The following is a 19,647-nucleotide window of genomic DNA, read 5'->3' as shown; positions in this document are numbered from 1 at the left end:
CGGGGCAACGCAGATCCTGCCGACCAAGCTCTGGTGTCACACCGGCCGAGCTGAGCTTGAGCCCCTGAATGAACTCGATGTACAAGGCACTGGGCTAAGTGCTTCTCACTACCTTACCGGAGCCTCGCAACCACCTAGGAAAGAAGGCCGAGAGGCTCCCATTCGCACGGACGCGCTGCTTTGCAGCAGAGCTGGGACCAGCCTGTTATCCGAAGCCTGTACATGTCCTGTCCCGATGGCAACACTTCTCCAGTCCTGTTTCATTCTGTGGACTTCTGTTTACTGCCTCTATAACACGAAAGGATAGAATTCTTGTTCTCAATACTAATATGTGAGCCTCACTGGATTAATAATAGCAAGGAATCTGAGGCGCATGCAGCCCAGCCTGGTTTATTTTAAGTCATCAGATATGATGGATTTCTAACAAGTGCTCCTGAGAGGCAGCCGCAGCCCTCAGGAAAAGCTGTTAGGGCTTCCTCAGGCCTGGCACCCGGTTTCCTTGTCCACTCAGCCACGGCATATACACCTTCACCTCCAAAGTTCCTGAGGGGACACGTCACCTTCTTGCATATACAGGGCCCAGGGGACAGTCAGTGCTCCCCAGGTGTTGAGAGTGGACACATGGAGTGGCCGACTGCTTCCACCCACCTCTTCACCAGCCAAGACTCAATGTGAAACCAACAGGACTTCACCTGTAATTTAAAAAATTACATAGAACACCAAGTTAATATTCAAGATCTTTATTGATTTAACTGTAACAGCAACCATGGGTGAGAATTTATTTTTTTCCCCTAATTTCCAAACACCCGCTGGTTCAGGACAGTTAGGCAAAAACAAAACAAACAAAAACCCCGAAACAACTAGTCACAGAATTACACAGGACTGCCTCGGGGCTACATGGTGCCCTCTGCCATCCATCCAGGACAGTGAAGTGGATGGGAAGGGTTGGGATGAAGGGAAGATGGCAGAAAGAACTGGCAGTCTCCACTTTTCCATTCAGAATGGCTGGAACTGGGCCACTGGTGTTGCTAAGACCAAGAAGGGCTTTTTTTAACATATAAAATATTTTAAAGATGATTAAAATGGACATCTGAACATGTGAGTGTCCAACTGGACCCTCCAAGCCACATTCTCTAAGGTTCACCCCTGGGTAGCAGGGTCTCGCCACCGCAGTGGAGACGGGCCCCACCCTCAGGTGCAGGAACTGCACGGGCCCACTGCACAACTCGCCCCTCGTCTCCACAGGGTTCCTCCCCACTCTCCTGGTTTCAAGGGAAAATTACCCTTGGCCGGGACTGGGTTTTTGCCCCCTGCCCCTTTTACAATTAAGAAGGAAAGGATTATAGTGGGGAAAAAACGGATATTCGGTGCTAGATTCACAGAATTCTCTTAAGTTTTAAGTGTCCAGGAATTCTGGTTTTAAGAACTGACAAGAGCTCCCTTTGCAAATTTCAAAGTGGCCCAATGATTATTGGGCATTACAGCACCTCTCACTGATTGAAAGGCGGCAGGGTTAGGGTTCAAGTACCCCCAGAATATGTTTTTGTCTGGAGAGTATTTTTCCATCAGGCACCCACACAGTGTGGTCTGCGAGGGCCGCACCCAGAGATTCAGCAGAGAGAAACCGCCGGCCAACCATCCATCCAAACAGGGCCTTGAAAAGCCTCAACTGCCAAGACTAACCCAAATGTAAATAGAATTCTAGAGTGTGAGAAAAGTGACATGAATGATTGTTTGAAAAAATACGCATCCATCATCTTTAGTCTTCAATAAAAAAATGTTTGTGGCCTAGCCTCAAGGAAACTCCAGTACTGAACTGGAAAGTCGCTGCTAGATCACAAAATGCCCCTGGGGTACAGGCATTCTAAAGAACTGAGACCCAACGCCTCAGAACAGGATTTCTTCTTTTATTAAAAGCTGAGAGGTAAAGAACCTGGAGGGGCGGCGTAGTAGGTGTGGTCCCCACGTCCCCTGCCCGGTGGCAGAAACTGCCCTCCCAAAGACACAATGCTTCTTTAGAACAACTAGTGCCCCATGCCCGAGGTCACGGGCGGCTGATTGGGTTTCGCAGATTAATAAATAGCTGCCTGTATGCATGTAGGCCAGAAACATGCCAAGAGGGGAAGCTCTGACTCACATAAAGGCACTGGGCCTCCTCTTCAAAGGAAACTGCAAAGGGCCGAGGGCTTGGCTTGAGCAGCCACAACGCTCAATACCCCCACTGAGGATCCAAGATGGGAGAAGGGAAAAAGGCGGTTTCTGCGATATTGCTGTCGATACAATGAGCCCCTTACACTAGTGGTCTTGAGTCAAGCAGGCGCTCAGTACATATTGGCTGAGTGTTGGGCTCTGGGGGTGAAACCTACACAATTTAGCAGGCTGCGTTTCAATGGAAATGTCTGAACTGGGAAGGGAAGCACTAACAATCCCAAAGAGTTGGTAACTCGAGCGGCAAAAATAAAACACCGTCTATGTTGACTCTGCCTCACACTCAGGAGGAAAAGCAAGACTCATTTGAAGGTGCTTTAAAGATGAGTTCCTTACTTCCGGAAGAAACAGCTTCTTCTCATAGTTGCCTCAGTAGCGATGTTTTTATTCGAGTCTACTCTAAAGCAAGCAGGGCTACAGAGAAGACAGTGCTGGTGAGAGGCGGAGTGTAAACCGTGCAAGGACCTGCACGTTGGAGACGTCCGACATCCCCACAGACCTGGCTGGGTGTGGGAGCCACAGACACGCAGCAGACACTCACCGAGAACGTGCCGACCTGATGAGCCTCCCCCAAGTCTCTCTCAAGGGTGAAGACAGGACTGGGATTCCTAAAAACCCGCATCCATCAGGAAGCCCGGGACTAAGAGGGTGCACAGGTGCCCTGCACACTGGACTTAAGGGAACAACGAAGCGCAGACACTTCTAATCCCAGGTGTCCCCACTCTGACGAGTCGTTTCTCGGGTGAAACCTGACCCAAGACGGTTTCGGCTGGGGCAGCCGAAGAACGGGTGTCAAGCATCAACTCTGGCAGATGTGGTCCAGATGCTGCCACCTCTTTCACCCTGAACCTGAACTCTAAAGCAAACAGGGCTACAGATAAGAAAGTGCTGTGAAGAGGCAGAATGTAAATCCACTCAAGACAAGTTTCTGTATGGCTTCTCTTCAACTCAGTAACTCAACATCTAATTCAGGTTCACACCCTTTGCTGGGCTACAATGAAGTCAACTTTAGTGGATCCAGTTCCCTTTGTCAATTCCTGGCCGGGAGGGATAGCAAGTAAGTGGTACTGAGTCTTAGAGCTGCCAAGGCTAGAACTTACAAAGCAGCATCTATGGGATGCTGGCAGTTAGGCCAGTGTACAGGCATTATGTTCCGCGAACTGCCGTATCCAGCCACTCCTCTCAAAATCAGCAAGGAGCTTTCAGGAAAGTCTATCTTCCATCCCAGTTTGGGGACACACATCTTCGAGTACTGTTTCCAGTAGCAACATATCTCTCAATATATCTAGTTTAAACCTAACCCCCACCACCATGGGCTTGGTTTCATCCTGTTAGGGATGAAGTGGTACCCACAAATTCTTTGATACTGCTCCATTCAGTAGGTGGGGCCTAATTCTGCCCTTGAGTGCAGGCTGGGCTTAGTGGCTTGCTTCTAAGGAATAGAGTAAGGAAGTAAAGGTGCGTACTTTCAGACTGTCAATAAAAGGCATTGCAAATTCTCCCTCGTCCCCCCCACCCCCAGATCTCAGGGGAAGCCAGCTGCCACAGTGTGTGGACACTCACAGTGCCCTACGCAGAGACCCACAGGGGGAGAAACTGAGGCATCCTGCCAACAACCACACCGAGAACTTAGAAGGGGACTGACTGTAGTCCCCGCCAACAGCTTGACTGCAACTTTGAGACTGCTGTGCCAGAACCACGATGCCAAGCTGCTTCTGAATTACTAACCCACAGAAATGGATAGATGATATTTGCTCTTGTGAGACTGCAAGTTCAGGGGTAGTTACACAGCGATAGATAACAGAGGTGGAAAAGCAAAACTCTAAGCTTGGAAGCCCAATACCTACAAGCCAGTTTCCCTACAACTGTGCCCTTGAGAATGTGGTAGCTATTTAAACAGAATGAGGAAGTGGTGAGCTCAGGAAGCCACACTATAAAGAAGGCAGAACCATGACGATGCATGTGTCCTGCTGGAATTTGGAGGAAGATGTCATTTGTCTTAAGATGTACTGTCCCCTGAAATAAAGAAACATGCATGGTTTCTTCATAGAGAGAAAAATACAAACACTCGCTAAGATTTTAAGAACCATCTCACTCAAATGGTACCCTAAGGGGGTTTCCTCCCCAAGAAAAAGCCAGGATAGACAATTCATCGGGAGCTTTATCTCTGTTTCCTTCCAAACATCCAGAAGTAAACCACTTACTGGATTCTGGCTTGCCCTGAAAATAATTCTGAGGCATGGCCAAAAGTGTCATCTGCTGAAACTTTATCTGTTATCTTGTAAAATCATCTTTAAAACACCAACATACGAAGTCAAAGTATCTCTGGGAGAAATGGCCTCCAGAAAGAAGTGCACTGAGGAATAAGTAAGTCCTTGCACAGAAGGTGAAGGGATTGGGCTGCTGCTGTACCATACAGCTGATACCCCCAAGAGTCCTAGAAACTTAGCTTCTGATCAGGCGGCCACGTGCAGATTGCTCAAGATGGCCAAAAAAGAAAAAAATGGTGTCTAAATCCTACTCACGCTGTCATGGAATGTTTTAATTCCACTCCCCACTGTCTGGTGAGGAAGCTGAGTTTTTGCATACAACAGTAAAGATCAGGAAGGGTGCTCTTCTGGCTCACTGACAGACCGACTGGCTGCAGGGTCAGACTCCACAGGACGCCAAGGCGAGGGGATGAATGAAAAGCTTCATTCCTAAAGCATCATGCTTCCAGGGGACAAAGAGGTCCTGAGCAAGCTTCTCATGCAAATTACAGTGCCATTTGAGATTTTCCAAGAGAATGCAAAGCAAAATTTGGAGTTTAATAATAATCAGAATAGGGACACAGTAAACAAATAAACATAACGTACTTTTCTGATCATTAATTTTTGAGGCTGAAAGCACCTCCAAAACTTTGGAGGTCCAGCTTATTCCTGAGAGACATCAACCATCACAAAAGGTCTTACTCTGAACTATTCACATCATAGCAGAAAACAGAACAAAGACCCCCTGACACCCTCTCTCTTGTCTAAAATGTATTTGCAAACAGAATCTTTTCATAGTTCAAAAGAAAAACAGCTTTCTTTCTTAGCCAATTGGCCTATTATCTCACCCTGAGTTGTGATCTCTTACTACAAGGGTTCAGGGCATCGAATCCAAACAGAAATTCCCAGGACATCAGAAGGTACTTGTCTTTCTATGAGGGGACAGAGGCATTAGTCTTTCTGAGCAGGGAGTCAGTTCCTGGGATTACTGTGCTAGTCAACAGTCAGGCGGCGGGGGGGCGGGGGGGGGGGGGGTGGGGGGTGGTAGGAATGGCAGGGCACAGGGTAAGGGGAAAGGAGGAGGTGTTCACGTACAACCTAAGACAAGGCAGAACGGTCCAGCTGTACAAAGCACCCACTACGGATGCCAAACGCACACACCCGAAACTAGAGGGAAGAGAGAGCTGGCAGGAGACGCAGGCTGGTGAAATGGGACAGCAGACTCGCCTACAGACAGTTCTCACCTTCCTGACACTGGAAGATGTGATTAAAAAGTTGCTGTTCAAAACTGTATTGAAAACATATCTAAAAATAGGTCTGTAGTCATTTTAAAAAATAAAACGTCACTCCTCAGATAAGAGAAGTGACAGATATTATCAGATACCAACACGTGAGGTATCTTTGATGTATATTTGAAAAATGGCCTGGGAGAGAAAGAGGAAGGAAAGGAAGGAGGGAGGGAGGGAGGGATGGAGGGAGGGAGGAGAAGAAAGGAAAAATTCGGAATGGGAAAGGCAAGAAAATTGGGAGGAACACATTTTGAAGCCCATGCTTGTCTATCTCAGCAGCCAAATAAAGCAGGTCCACAAAGGAAAAAAGGTTAGTTCTTTTCTAAACTCAAGATAGAAAAAACTGCAACCTGAGATAAAATTTACAATATTCACTGGGTTGAAAAACAATGACCACTGAGACTAGCTACAAAAATGGGTCAATGCTCTTCCAAATGCATTCTTAAGTATCATCTTCAGGATACCCGATCAGGCCTTATCCCAAACACCTGTCACCTGGCATGGACCTGCTCTGGGAGCAGCGAGATCACCTGGATGCTCAGAGCACACCAGGTCGGCAAGCAACATGATGGAAGCAGAGGAAAGAACAGCTGGTTATCCACAACACCCTTCTCACGCAGAGGGCTTAAAATCTTTTGTACACAAGTGCTAAGAGGAGGAGTGGGAAGATGAACTATAATACCGAAGACAGAGAGGGAGGGGAAGCAGACCTTTGAACAGAGTCACAGGGTAGTGCTACAAAGAGTTGCTCAACCTGTGCTGGCCAAGGACAATCACCTTGGGGTTAGAGAGAAAGTATCTCTCTTCTTGTTTATTTCCCTCTTGTTTTGAAGACCCTAAGCCCAGACTCTCGTAGCACTGAACCATGGGCTAGAGACAGGGAGGAGAGACACAGGGTAAGAACACAACGCTGAACCCAGACGTCCCTGCTGGCATTTGCTGGTAGGTCGATATTTGATTTGGGATTAAAACAATTTTTTTCAGGGGGGAGAGGGGGGCAGTGTGTTTCTCAACACAAAAATGACTTAGAGAAGCCAGAATTCAACTCTTTTCCTTTGTGAGCTGCTAAGTTCTACAGAAGCATGCCATGGGTCTTCCATCTAATCTAACTGGGAAGGGGAACCAGAGCGAGGAAATGGTCAGATGAAGCTCATCTTCGCATCGTTTGGCACCAGGGGAAGAGGAGGTGGAGACTGCCATGGGGACCGCTGGTGCTGCCTCTTCTGTGTTTTCGTTGTTAATCCTATTGGCCGCATCAGGTTTACACGGGTATCAGCGTTGCTGCTGCTCTTCTGATCCTTGCAGGACAGTTAGATGTCCATCTCAAACTGGGCATCATCCCCTAGTTAGAATGAAAAAGAAGTTTTACACAAAAAGGAAAAGCAAAACAGCTTCAATTGTCATTCCTCTGTATGAGGGTCAAAAATGAATTCAAACTGCCCCATTTTCTGCTGCCTTAAAACAATTATCCTGCTTTACTTTGGCTGGTCTTTTTAATCTGGGGGAAGACAGAAAGAAGGGCTTTTAAATCTCCATTTGAAAGGAACATTTGAAAAGAGGATGCACGTGAAAACTTCCCCAGCATCCTTTTCTCCACGGGTTGCGGAAACAGGAGCTCCGGGGATGCCGTCTATCACGTCGGCACACTCTGCTGGAGGCTTTGAACTTTGGCCCTGCTGTGAATCGACAAATTGTGCATTAAAAACTCATTTGGGATCTGGGGAGGTAGAATGCTGACTCACGTACGTGGGTCAGGGAGTGTAACCTGCGGTGGACTTCAGGGGCTGGCTGTTGTTTCCCCCCCTCTCCCCTGCACGAGGATTCATTACTAAATGTGTGTGTGCAGGGGCTATTTAAATGTTGTAGGCAATCCTAGAAAACAGGGGGAAAACATACTGCTTTCCCCCACACCATAAAAACGATGAAAATGGGGACTACTGAATTGTTCTGGGGTTTTGGTATATGTTCTCCCCAGTCCCATAACGCCTAAGTTCAAGGACTCATCCTAGGAATTTACCATTCCCTGATTTGGGGTTTTTCCTTTGCACTCACTGGATGAAATTTGAATATGATTTAAACTTAGGGTTTCCAGAACATTTCAATTAACACTGGGGAGGGGACTCGGGGGGAGGTGGGAGCCTTAGAGACATATGACTGAACATTAGTTACAACTGAAGCATCAGCATTTTTCAACCTACAACTGACTGACATTCAAATTTCCGGGGCCACCTTCTTGGTTCCCAATTCCAGCATTCTCTTACCAACTGCATGCTTCCTATCATGATTGTTCAAGTTGTTCAAATTGTTTACTTCTACTTTGGAGTCTTCGATTAAGGTGCCAGGGCTGGTGACTCCTGGGATGTTGGGCAGGTGGCAGGGTGGAGTCTGAGCCATGGGAGAATTGCGCCGATCCAACAGGAACTTCCGATCGTAAATGATTCGGGTTCCTGGAAAACATCGTCGGAAAGAGTTTGAAACAAATTAAGGGGTTATCAATATATAATACTACCAGGAATTTATTTTAAGTCCCATTTAATTGTAACCCTTAAGGATCCTGCAGTTCAAGGACAAAGGGCAGCTCTAACCACCCTGGCCCCTTTGCCATCCGGATGCCTCCCCCTCCTCTCCTCCCCCAGGAGTTTCCTCCTGGGGGAACCCCCTGCTTATCCTTCAAGCCTCAGCCCCAACATTGTTTCCTCTACACAGCTCTAGAAAATTATTCTTCCCCCGTCTCACTCAACGCACATTACCTACTGCAGGATGGAGGTTTATCTGTTTGCTCCTCTACAGACTGTGAGTTCCTTATGCCAGGGCCAGGGCTGTTTCTGCCTGATGCAGGTCATAATCATTAAGCAGATCTCCAACAAAGTTTGAAATAAAGTTGGCAGATAGCCACCTTTAGGTTAAAAGCACTGAGATCGACATTCTTCCCAGACAGTCCCAGACAGAGCTGTCGTAGAACATGAAATTGGCAACTGGTCTCTTATTTTACCAAAGGGTCTGCTTACCAGTAAGTGCTACCAGAATATTTTATAACAGTTCTGGAGTGCACTTGACCTGATAAATATTAAGAAAAATTGCTGCTATTTCTTCTTTCCTGGTCTTTCCAAGGTAATGGCTGCAAATAAGATAAAAAACTAAGTGACACTTTAGAGATGCTTGAGGATGGCCTAATGCAGTGCATGCCTGGAGCTCCACTGCTGACTCTAAGACTACAGGAAGCGCAGGAGGAAAGAGCGTGAGGACCGTGCAGTGGTGTCTGTGGAACAGGGGAGGAGGAAGGGCGGTGGCAGACCAGCCTGCTGGCCATCCCGGGCCAAATAACAAAGGGTGAAGGCATCTTGCTCATACTAGGCTTAAATCCAGGGAAGAAAAACCCGATTTAAAGGTTTAGGCTAAAGACAACGAAAATAAAATTGTGTACAAAGTTACACAGTTGAAAGAGGCAGAATGTAAATATTACTTGCCGATCAATGCTTTTAGATTTCCAAGTAAAAAGAAAGAATCCTGCCATATTATAACAAGGAGAGTCTGGATCAGGCAGATTTCCTCAAGTAACAGGTGACAGCTACATCCCAGGAAACAGAAGAACAAGCACAACAGCTACCTAATCTAGCTGAAATGTGAATAGGCAAGTGGAAAAACGCAAGACATTTACTACCACAGAAATGAAAACTCAGGGGTCTTCCCCAGAAAAGAAGGAAATGGATATTTAATCTAAATTAATAATACCAACATTAAATAAACAGTTGGGAAATGAGCTACAAACTCAATCATTTTCTTGGGGTTAACACCTGCAGTGGTGCTGTGACACTTTATGCAAATGCCAGTAAATTATTTCCTTTTGACGAGATGGAAAAGTGTCAAACTAGGTGAGAAATGGCCAACAGAGACCCTACCCTCCAGCGCCCGGCAGCCCTGCTTTAACAATCAAAATTAAGTTCTAAACACACTCTCTTCTCACTAATACTGCAAATACGTGCCAGGAAAGAATCACTAAGTCTCAGATTCAGATGGGACTCTATTAGCATGTGAAGGCATTTTAAAACAAAAACCTTTAAGACTTTCAAACCAACTCCAAAGGTTATCAACTTTGTTTTTTACTGTCTAGTTCTATTGTAACTACACTGCACACAATCATATTTATAGTTTATAAGATGTAAAAATAAAATATTTGGCTCTCACCCTCTCTACAATAAACTTAGAAACATCTGGTACCATATTTAGAACCTACCAAGACAGAATTTTCGCAGATATCTGTATGAGCATCAACAGGAACGCTTGCTGAAAACATTCAAATTGAATTCAAGTCCTTCGCAGTAGAACCAGGAAATTAATATTTATTCAAGTTCCCCAGTCTTCCAGTGCTCCTTAAAGTTAAGAACCCAGCTTCATCCTCCTTTCCAAACCCTAGTAACCATACTCTGAGACTAGATGAAATAAGAACGAATCAGTAAGACAGTGATGGAAGGGGCACTAGAGATCACTTTGATGGAAGATGCTGAGACTCAGAAAAGTGACTTAATCAAGGCCAAAGAGCTAACCAGGGTACAATCTGAACTGACCCCGTGGTCTCCTGACTCCCAGCCCAGCCCTCTTTCCCGTGCACCTCAGTCACTATGATCTCCAAGAGTGGGGGTGAGCTGTCTGAAGTGAAAGGGATGGAAGGGTATATCAACATAAACAACAGGGTAAACAAGCACAGGGTATGGCAGGCAGTTTACATAACACAGACCACCAGTCTGTGGTTGGTGAAGGGAAGACCCCGTAACACAGACCATAAAACACCACTTTTCGCCCTGGCTGGTGTAGCTCAGTGGATTGAGCGCGGGCCTGCGAACCAGACAATTGCGGTTCGATTCCCAGTCAGGGCACATGCCAGGGTTGCAGGCAGGTTCCCTGCAGGCCAGTTCCCAGCAGGGGACGCACGAAAGGCAACCATACATTGATGTTTCTCTCCCTCTCTCCTTCCCTTCCCCTCTAAAGATAAATAAATAAAATCTTAAAAAAAAGCACCACTTTTCAAGATCAGGTGAAGGAAAGTGATCCAGGGTGTTTTTGTTTTTCTATACATTTTATAAGTTATTTAATTTTTGTATTTCTTCTTACATGACAGAGAAATGTACAATTTTTAAAATTATGTGAATAGGTAGGTTATATTAGAGAAATTTATTTCAGAATACTAAAGGAGCATCACAAACTTTGGTAATAAAAGAAGATGCTGATCTCTGAAGGCCAGCATGGCACAAATCAGGCCAACAGCTCTAACTGCCGGTAGTGGGGCGTCTTTCGCCTATAAGGCTAAAGGATGCGGGAAAGGATGAAACTTCACAAAGGACATCTCTAGGTCTCCTGAGAGTGGCTAGAATTAGCTTCCTATTTTGACTGTGAGAAACATTTAGACATACAGGCCCACAGTCCATTTGTGACGGACCAGAACCCCTACTGCAACAGTTTTGCATGCCTCCCTCCAACCCGTTAGAACACTTAGAAAAACTGGAGATCACTCGTTAATCATTTAAAGAAGACGTAAGTCGTATCCTATTTCAAATATAATTTTAAAACAGGGAACTTAGAAATTTACCTCCACCTTCTTTGCTTTGAAAAATAAGAATTGTAACAACTCAAAAAGGCATCTGGAAATAATGAGTCATTTTAGATGGCAGAGAACAGTTCAACTTTCAAAAAGTGAATAGTTCTAAGTATTTTGGATAAAAAAATATGGATTTAAAATGTTTTACTACCTTAAACAGAAAACTATTCAACACACTTTCTTGATGAATCAGGCTAATACTTTGAAAATCATTTTTTTTAAAGATTTTATTTAGAGAGGGGAAGGGAGGGAGAAAGAGAGGGAGAGAAACATCAATGTGTGGTTGCCTCTCACACGCCCCCTACTGGGCACCTGGCCTGCAACCCAGGCATGTGTCCTCACTGGGTCTCAGCAACCCTTTGGTTCGCAGGCTTGGACTGAGCCATACCAGCCAGGTCAGAAAGTCATTTTTTTTTTAATTTTTAAAAATATATTTTATTAATTATGCCATTACAGTTGTTCTATTTCCCCCCTTCATTCCCCTCCATCCTGCACACCCCTCCCCCACATTCCCCCCTTTAGTTTATGACCACGCGTGTCTCAAGTTCTTTTGATTCTGTATTTTCCATATTATTCTTGCCCTCCCCCTTAACTATTTTCTACCTACCATCTATGCTACTTATTTTCTGTACTTTCTTCCCCCTTCTCCTTCTCCCACTCCCCTGTTGCTAACCCTCCATGAGATCTTCATTTCTATGGTTCCACTCCTGATCTAGCTGTCCTCTTAGTTTGTTTTTGTTTTAGGTGTGGTTGTTAATAACTGTGAGTTTGCTGTCCTTTCACTGTTCATATTTTTTATTTTCTTTTTCTTAGGTAAGTCCCTTTACCATTTCATATAATAAGGGCTTGGTGATGATGAACTCCTTGAATTTGATTTTATCTGAGAAGCACTTTATCTGTCCTTCCATTCTAAATGAAAGTTTTGCTGGACAGAGTAATCTTGGCTGTAGGTCTTTGGATTTCATGACTTGGAACACCTCCTTCCAGCCCCTTCCTGACTGCAGGGTCTTCCAAGAGAAATCTGCTGACAGTCTGATGGGAACTCCCTTGTAGGTGATTGTCCCCTTATCTCTTGCTGCTTCTAGGATTCTCTCCCTCACTTTAATCTTGGCTAATGTAATTATGATGTGCCTTGGTGTGTTTTTTCTTGGGTCCAACTTCTTTGGGACTCTCTGAGCTTCCTGGATTTTCTGGAAGTCTATTCCTTTGCCAGATTGGGGAAATTCTCCTTTATTATTTGTTCAAATAAGTTTTCCACTGGTGGCTGTTCCTTTCCCCCTTCTGGTACCCCTATAATTCGGATGTTGGAGCGTTTAAAGATGTCCTGGAGGTTCCTAAGTCTTTTCTCATTTTTTTGAATTCTTGTCTCTTCATATTTTTCTGTTTGGCCATTATTTTCTTCCTTCTGGTTCACTCCCTTGATTTGAGTCCCAGTTTCCTCTTCATTACTATTGGTTTCCTGTGCAATTCCCTTCATTTCAATTAGTTTAGCCTTCATATGTTCCCCTAATTTGTGACTATAATCAACCAGTTCTGTGAGCATCCTGATTACCAGTGTTTTGAACTGTGCATCTGAAAGTTTTGCTATTTCTTCATCACTTACATTCATGGGCTCTGGGGCTTTGAGATCTTCTTGAGCCATTTTTGGTCTGTTCCCGCCTGTTAATTATGAGGAGCAGAGCCTTAGATGTTTACCAGGGCGGGGCCACCCAGGTCGCTGGGTTGTGACACTCTATGTGGGGGCGGGGTCAGACCGGGCAAATGGCGGCCCCCTCTGCTGCCTCTTGCTGCTGGGGCCTGCTCAGTCCTGTTGTCTCACCCCCCACTCTCTCGTTGGTCTATCTGCGCAGGAATGCGGGACCACAGTCAACCCGCCCTGCACCCTCGCTGGGTACACCGGTCGTTCACTGGGTTGCTCACTGAGTCCCTCACTGGGTCGCTCACTGAGTCCCTCACTGGGTTCACCCGTTGCAACCCTATGCCTGGGATCCGCATACCTGAGTCCGTCTGACCAAGTTTTCCTGTGCAACCCCACTCCACCAGCTGCTGGCTTCGCCCCTCTTACTGGTCAGGCTGAAGAATTTGTTGTTATCATACTTTTGAAAAGTTCAATTTTCTGTGTTCTGGCTGTGTTTTCTGTTGCTAATATTTTATTGTCTCTCAACTTGGTTGTGGGAGAAAGCACGGCGTCTCCACCTATGCCTCCATCTTGGCAGAAGTCAGAAAGTAATTTTTTTATACTATGTTGTCACTTAGAAAGTCTCAGGGCCTATTCAATTGATGCTCTTTATTTTTCTTACATTGTACAGAATTCAGATTGCCAGGCTTGTGCTTGTACTCCTCCCTCCATAGTTTGTCTCCTCCCTCACTCTTGGGCTAAGAACTGCCTTTTCCCCATGCCTCAGTCAGTGGGCTGCCATAACAAACTGCACAGACAGCACAGCTTAAACAGAAACATCCATATATTCTCTTACAGTTGTTGAGTGATCCAAGATCCAAGGTGCCAGCATTAACTGTTTCTGCTGAGAGTTCCTCTGTGGGCTCGCAGAGAGCCACCTTCTCTTCACCGAGTTCTCACAAGGAGAAGGTGGGAGTAAACTCTTCAGTGTCTCATTTTACAGGAACATTAATCCCATCAGGAAGGCTCCACCCTCAAGACCCATTCTAAACCTAATTACCTCAAAAGCCCCATCTCCAAATACCCTCACCTCGGGGGCTAGGGCTTCAACATATGAATGGGGAGGGCTTGATTCTATCCATGGTACACCATTCACCCCACTGAAACTTAAAACTCCTAATCTGTTGGGTTTAGAAATCAGTGGTCTGCTTTTTAGAAGGATATGTAAAATAAGAGCGAATGGGCTGAGAAGGGGCCTGATGGCTTTCCAATGAACAGAGAAGGAACATTAGTGGGTGGACTTTGCACATCTGTTATTACCTGCCCCCCCACACTTTTGATATTACCGTTAGGTTTCAGAAGGGTGAGGTTCTGTGAAATGCTGTAACATTCAACCTGCAAGTCAGAAAAAGATTATTCTCATTTCTGCGATATACCAGGCTTGGAAACTGGAGATGAGTGGTGGAAAAACACACAGGAGAAAAGTAAGCTTTCTATTTCTAAATTATATTTAGCAATAACACATGCATTAAAAGAAGTGTAAGTGGGCCCTGACCAGGAGACTACCTTGGTTGTAGCGTGTCCCATATACCAAAAGGTGGCAGTTTGATCCCTAGTTGGGTTGCATGCAGGAGGCAACCAATGTTTCACTCTCTCTCGCTCCACCTCCCTCCCTCTCTAAACAAATGAACAAACAAACAAAAACTATGTCCTACAGTGAGGATTAAAAAAAAATATCCTAAAACACCAATTTCAAAGAACCTATGCACCACAATGTTCATAGCAGCACAATTTACAATAGCCAAGAGATGGAAGCAACCTAGGTGCCCGTCGGTAAATGAATGGATCCGAAAATTGTGGTACATATACACAGTGGAATTCTATGCAGCAGAGAGAAAGAAGGAGCTACTACCCTTTGCAACATGGATGGAACTGGAAAGCATTATGCTGAGTGAAATAAGCCAGGTGCTGAAAGACAAATACCATATGATCTCACCTTTAACAACAGGAAACTAAACAACAAAACAAACAAGCAAAATAAAAACATAGACCCTGAAATAGAGAACAAGGGGACAGTGACCAGAGGAGAGAGGGGAGGGAATTTACAGGGAAAAAATGGGAGGGATTTAGAGGAACAAGTATAAAGGACACAGGGACAATAACTAAGGGGGTGGAAATGGGAGGGAGGTGGGGAGCTTGGGGCGGGGCGGGCTGGGCTGGGAGAAATAGAAAACTGTACTTGAATAATAACTAAATAAAAAAATAATAAAAAATAAAAGCCAAAAAAACTAATTAAAATAACTAGGAAGTAAGTAATAGAACTATCTCTACGTGTGAAGTGGTGTAAGAGAAACTTTGAAGAACTTCTATGACTACAGAGGTGATAAAGTACTTTTTTACAGGTTTTTGAGATATAATCCATTTAAAGTGTAGAACTCAATAGTTTTTAGTATACCTACAGAATTGTACAACCATTACCATAATCAATTTTAGGACACTGTCATCAACAGAGATAACCCACACACATTTAGCAGCCCCTTCTCCTCCTCCAACCTCTTCCAGCCCTAGGTACCTACTAATCTGTTTTCTGTTTCTAGATTTGCCTATGCTGGACATTTCATATAAATGGAATCGAATAATATGGTCTTTTATGACTGCCTCTTTCATTTGCACGATATTTTCAAGGTTCATACATGTTTAGCACTTATCAGTACTTCATTTCATTTTTATTGCGAAATATTCTATTGTAGGTATATATCACATTCTATCAATTAATCGTTGATAGACATCTGGGTTGTTCCCACTTTGAATAATGCTGCTAATAAACATTCATGTACAAGTTTTTGTGTAGATGTATAGGGTAGGGAAAAGTAGGTTTACAGTTGTTTATATAAAAAATACAATAGTAGCCCTAGCTGGTATGGCTCAGTAGTGGTTGAGTGCCAGCCTGCAAATCAAGGGATTGCCTGTTCGATACCCAGTCTGGGGCACATGACTGGGTTGCCAGCCAGGTCCCCAGTATGGGGTTCACGAGAGGCAACCACACATTGATGTTTCTCTCTCTCTCTCTCTTCCCCTCCCCTCTCTAAAAAATAAAATAAAAATAAAATCTTTTTAAAAAATTTAAAAATACAATAATAAATAACAAGAATAAACTGCTTTGTGCACTCACAGCTGTAAACCCCCTTTTATCCCACTCTGTATTATTTTCATTTCTTTTCGATATTACTCATATACCTAAGAGTAGAATTGTTAGATCATATGGTAACTGTTTTTAACATTTTGAGGAACTACCAGATTGTTTTCCAAGTGACCATTTTACATTTTTTAAAAAAGATTTTATTTACTTATTTTTAGAGAGGGGGAAGGGAGGGAGAAAGAGAGGGAAAGAAACATCACTGTGTGGTTGCCTCTTGCTCACCCTGCCCTAGGGACCTGGCTGGCAACCCAGGCATGTGCCCTGACTGGGAATCAAACTGGCAAGCCTTTGGTTCATAGGCCAGCACTCAATCCACTGAGCCACACCAGCCAGGGCCATTTTACATTTTTAATAGCACTGTGTAAGGGTTCCAATTCATACCCATTATAGCCGACTCTTTACCTTTTTTTATTATAGCCATTCTAGTAGGTGTGAGGTGTTTTTTTCTTTTTATTATCTTAATAGTTTTTTTAGCGAACGGTATTTTTTTGTTTTTCTCATCAGAGGATACGTTTATTGATTTTAGAGAAAGGAAGAGGTAGGGAGAGACAGAGAGACATAGACGTGAGATAGAAACATCAATCCCTTGCCTCCTATAAGCACCCTGGCTGGGGATTAAACCCACCACCTAAGTAAGGAACATGCCCTGACCAGGAATTGAACTTGCAACCTTTTGGTGCACAAGGCAACATTCTAACCAACTGAGCCACCTGGCCAGGGCTCCAGCTTCAGTTTTTGCATGTGGATATCCAACTGCACCAGTATCATTTGTTGAAAAGACCCCCCCCCCATTTAATTGTCTTGGCATCCTTGTCACAGATCAACTGGCCGTGACTGTGAGGGTTTATTTTTGGTCTGCCATTCCTCTACTATGTCTATCTTTATGACAGTACCTGATTCTACACTGTCTTGATTTGCAGTAACTTTTGAAATAAGGAAGTGTGAATACTCCAACTTTGTTTTTTGGTTTTTTTTTTTGAGATTTTTGGGGCTGTTTTAGGTCTCTAAAAGTTCCACATGAATTTTAGAGTCAGCCTGTGAACTTCAGCAAAGAAGTCAGGTGGGATTTTCATGGGGATTGTGCTAAATGTATAGATAAATTTGGAAACTTACTATCCTAACGATATTAAATCATCCAATCCATTAACATGGAATGTCTTTCTGTTTATTTAGGTCTTTTTTTTTTTTTTTTAGCAATGTTTTACAGTTCCCATAGTATAAGTTTTGAGCTTTTTTGGTTAAATTTGCTCCCATGTGTTTTATTATTTTTATGCTAATACAAATGGAATTGTTTTTCCTGATTTTGTTTTTGGATTGCTCATTGCAAGTGTGTAGAAATGCAATTCAATTTCTGTGCACCAGTCTTTTACACTGTAACCTTGCTAAATTCACTCAATAGTTCTTCTAATAATCTTTTTAGTGGATTCCTAGGAAACATGGATTTGAATGCAAAAAAAGTAAACAATTTAGAAAGGAAGACAACCTGAAGAATTAGTCTTAAACAATGACATTAATGGTCTCAAATACAGCCAGAGAAAATATGATTACAAAAGCAAGGTACTTTACATGTTAGAATTTTAGATCACTGCAAGTTAAAAACAATTAATTGTAGCAGATAGTTAGCAATAAAAGGGGAGTCAACCTGTTAGTGACTAAAGAGTTTATGGTGTAATTTAGAAGCATGACATTCAAAAAACCAAAACTATTCAAAGAAAAACAATAAGACTCAACTATGAATAAAATGCCAGGACAAAAAAACCCTTTATTTCCTTTGTTAAATATTGTTTTTACTGTGAAATTGCACAAATTCCAAGACAACCAATTAAAAAACCTAAAACACTCAGTTTCTCTTACACAGAGACATATTTTCTGAAGCAAAGACCTCCCGGTGATTCACTTTTCTTCCACGCTGCCTGTCATGTGTATGTCCTCCCGACTTAATGTCAACCATCACCTCTACAGTTAGAAACAAGTTACCTTAAGGGAAAACAAAAGATCACATAAGAAACCCACAGCTTGCATATAACAACATAAAATAGGGCATGATTTTGATCAATTGATGGAATATTAATAAAAGTCATTTGACCCTCACAATTGAAACTTTTCCCTTTCAGTGAATTTTCCATTTCCCTTTCTAAGAAAATAATCATACCCCTTGGTTTTCTATTGAGAAGTTAAAATGGAAAGGTTGACCCTACTGGCAAAGGACAGGTAGAACAGACGGACAGTATAATCGTATGCAGAGGAAAGCTACAGTTGATAGATAATCACAAAGGTCTAACTATATTATTTAGAGTTTTAAAGGTAAATACTCAAAAGAACCAAAACTGATAAAATAATGTACAGAAATTGGTAAACTGAAAGGGGAAATGCAGTAGAAAGTAATGAAAGTGTCCTGGATTCCTCATCTTTCATAACAGAAAGTCAATGGTATTATCTAATGTTAAAAAAATCAAGAAATTATGGTATACTTATATTAATTACAGCAACAGTGGTAGTCAGCAAAAGCACTATAAACAGACACTATTTAAAGTAGTTTTTACTGACACATTACTTTGCATTTTATGTACTTTTGTACATAAAAGTGCATTTTATGTACTTTTGTACATTTTATGTACTTTCAATATTTCTTTCCTATTTTGTTTTTAAAATATGCACATATTACTTTAGTCTTCATGTTTGGATTTCAGAACAAATAAAAACTTTTAAATCTAGAGTTACCGTCATATATTGATAAATTTTCTTCATCCCTTGGTGACTAGGTATTAGGGTAGATCTACTACCTTGAGCCAGCATGTTCCTGGTGCTGACATTACTGGCAAGCACAAGAGTAAAACTAATTGACAAGGTGGTAGTTATTCTACTTTCACAGGGTCCCCATCATAAAACTGAGAGTAGAAAGGAGGGAAAAAGCTTCTACCTGTCAATCTAAAAACTAGTTGATTTTCAAATGGCAGGGAACAAGAAAGCCAATGAATGAGGCCCCAAATTATGCTTGCTGAGATGGTTAGTACAGAAACAAGGTCATTTCAGACTCAAGGCCTTTTAGGCCAAGTAGCTTTGTTTAAATGATAATTATTCCATGCATTAAGCTATGTATGCCTAAGAACTGTGTAAGTTGAAACAGAACCACCTAGAGAATTGTCCACTGCTTAATTGAGAATGTAACATGCTTAATTGACAAGGTGGTGGTTATTCTACTTGCACAGGGATCCCATCATAAAATTCCGTTTAACTAAGGCTGCTTCCAGAATCAGAATTAAGCATACACTCATGCGAATACACAGCTAGGAACAGAAATATAACTTGCCCAACTGCACAGCTTAAATGACATGGTGACAACACTGAGATGGATCTACACCCTCACACAATAGAGTGCCAGGCTGGCAGGGAGAGTGTGCAGTCAAATGGGACTTCCCTGAGGGACTTTTTCCACTGAAGAGAAAACTCTCTCTCTGAAAACCCTAGCCAACTTCTCCCTACATCTAATT

General features: G+C 43.2%; 1 protein-coding gene across 1 annotated transcript in view; it reads right to left on the bottom strand.

Moving 5' to 3' along the window:
- Positions 1-724: 724 nt before the first annotated feature.
- EIF4EBP2 (eukaryotic translation initiation factor 4E binding protein 2) overlaps positions 725-19,647 on the bottom strand; it is a 30,486-nt gene continuing 11,563 nt past the window's right edge. Inside the window, exons 2-3 of the mRNA XM_037130491.2 lie at positions 8,008-8,193; positions 725-7,088 (exon numbers count right to left, since the gene is read on the bottom strand). Of these exons, the coding sequence (XP_036986386.1) occupies positions 7,057-7,088; positions 8,008-8,193 (218 nt within the window). The 3' untranslated portion in view covers positions 725-7,056. The remainder of the gene's footprint in view (positions 7,089-8,007; positions 8,194-19,647) is intronic.

This window comes from Artibeus jamaicensis, unplaced genomic scaffold, assembly GCF_021234435.1.
Source record: "Artibeus jamaicensis isolate MK-2021 breed Jamaican fruit bat unplaced genomic scaffold, CSHL_Jam_final contig_332, whole genome shotgun sequence".
NCBI classification, from domain to species: Eukaryota; Metazoa; Chordata; class Mammalia; order Chiroptera; family Phyllostomidae; genus Artibeus; species Artibeus jamaicensis.
Note: the sequence above shows the minus strand (reverse complement) of the source record. Positions and strands in the feature narration are given on the sequence as shown.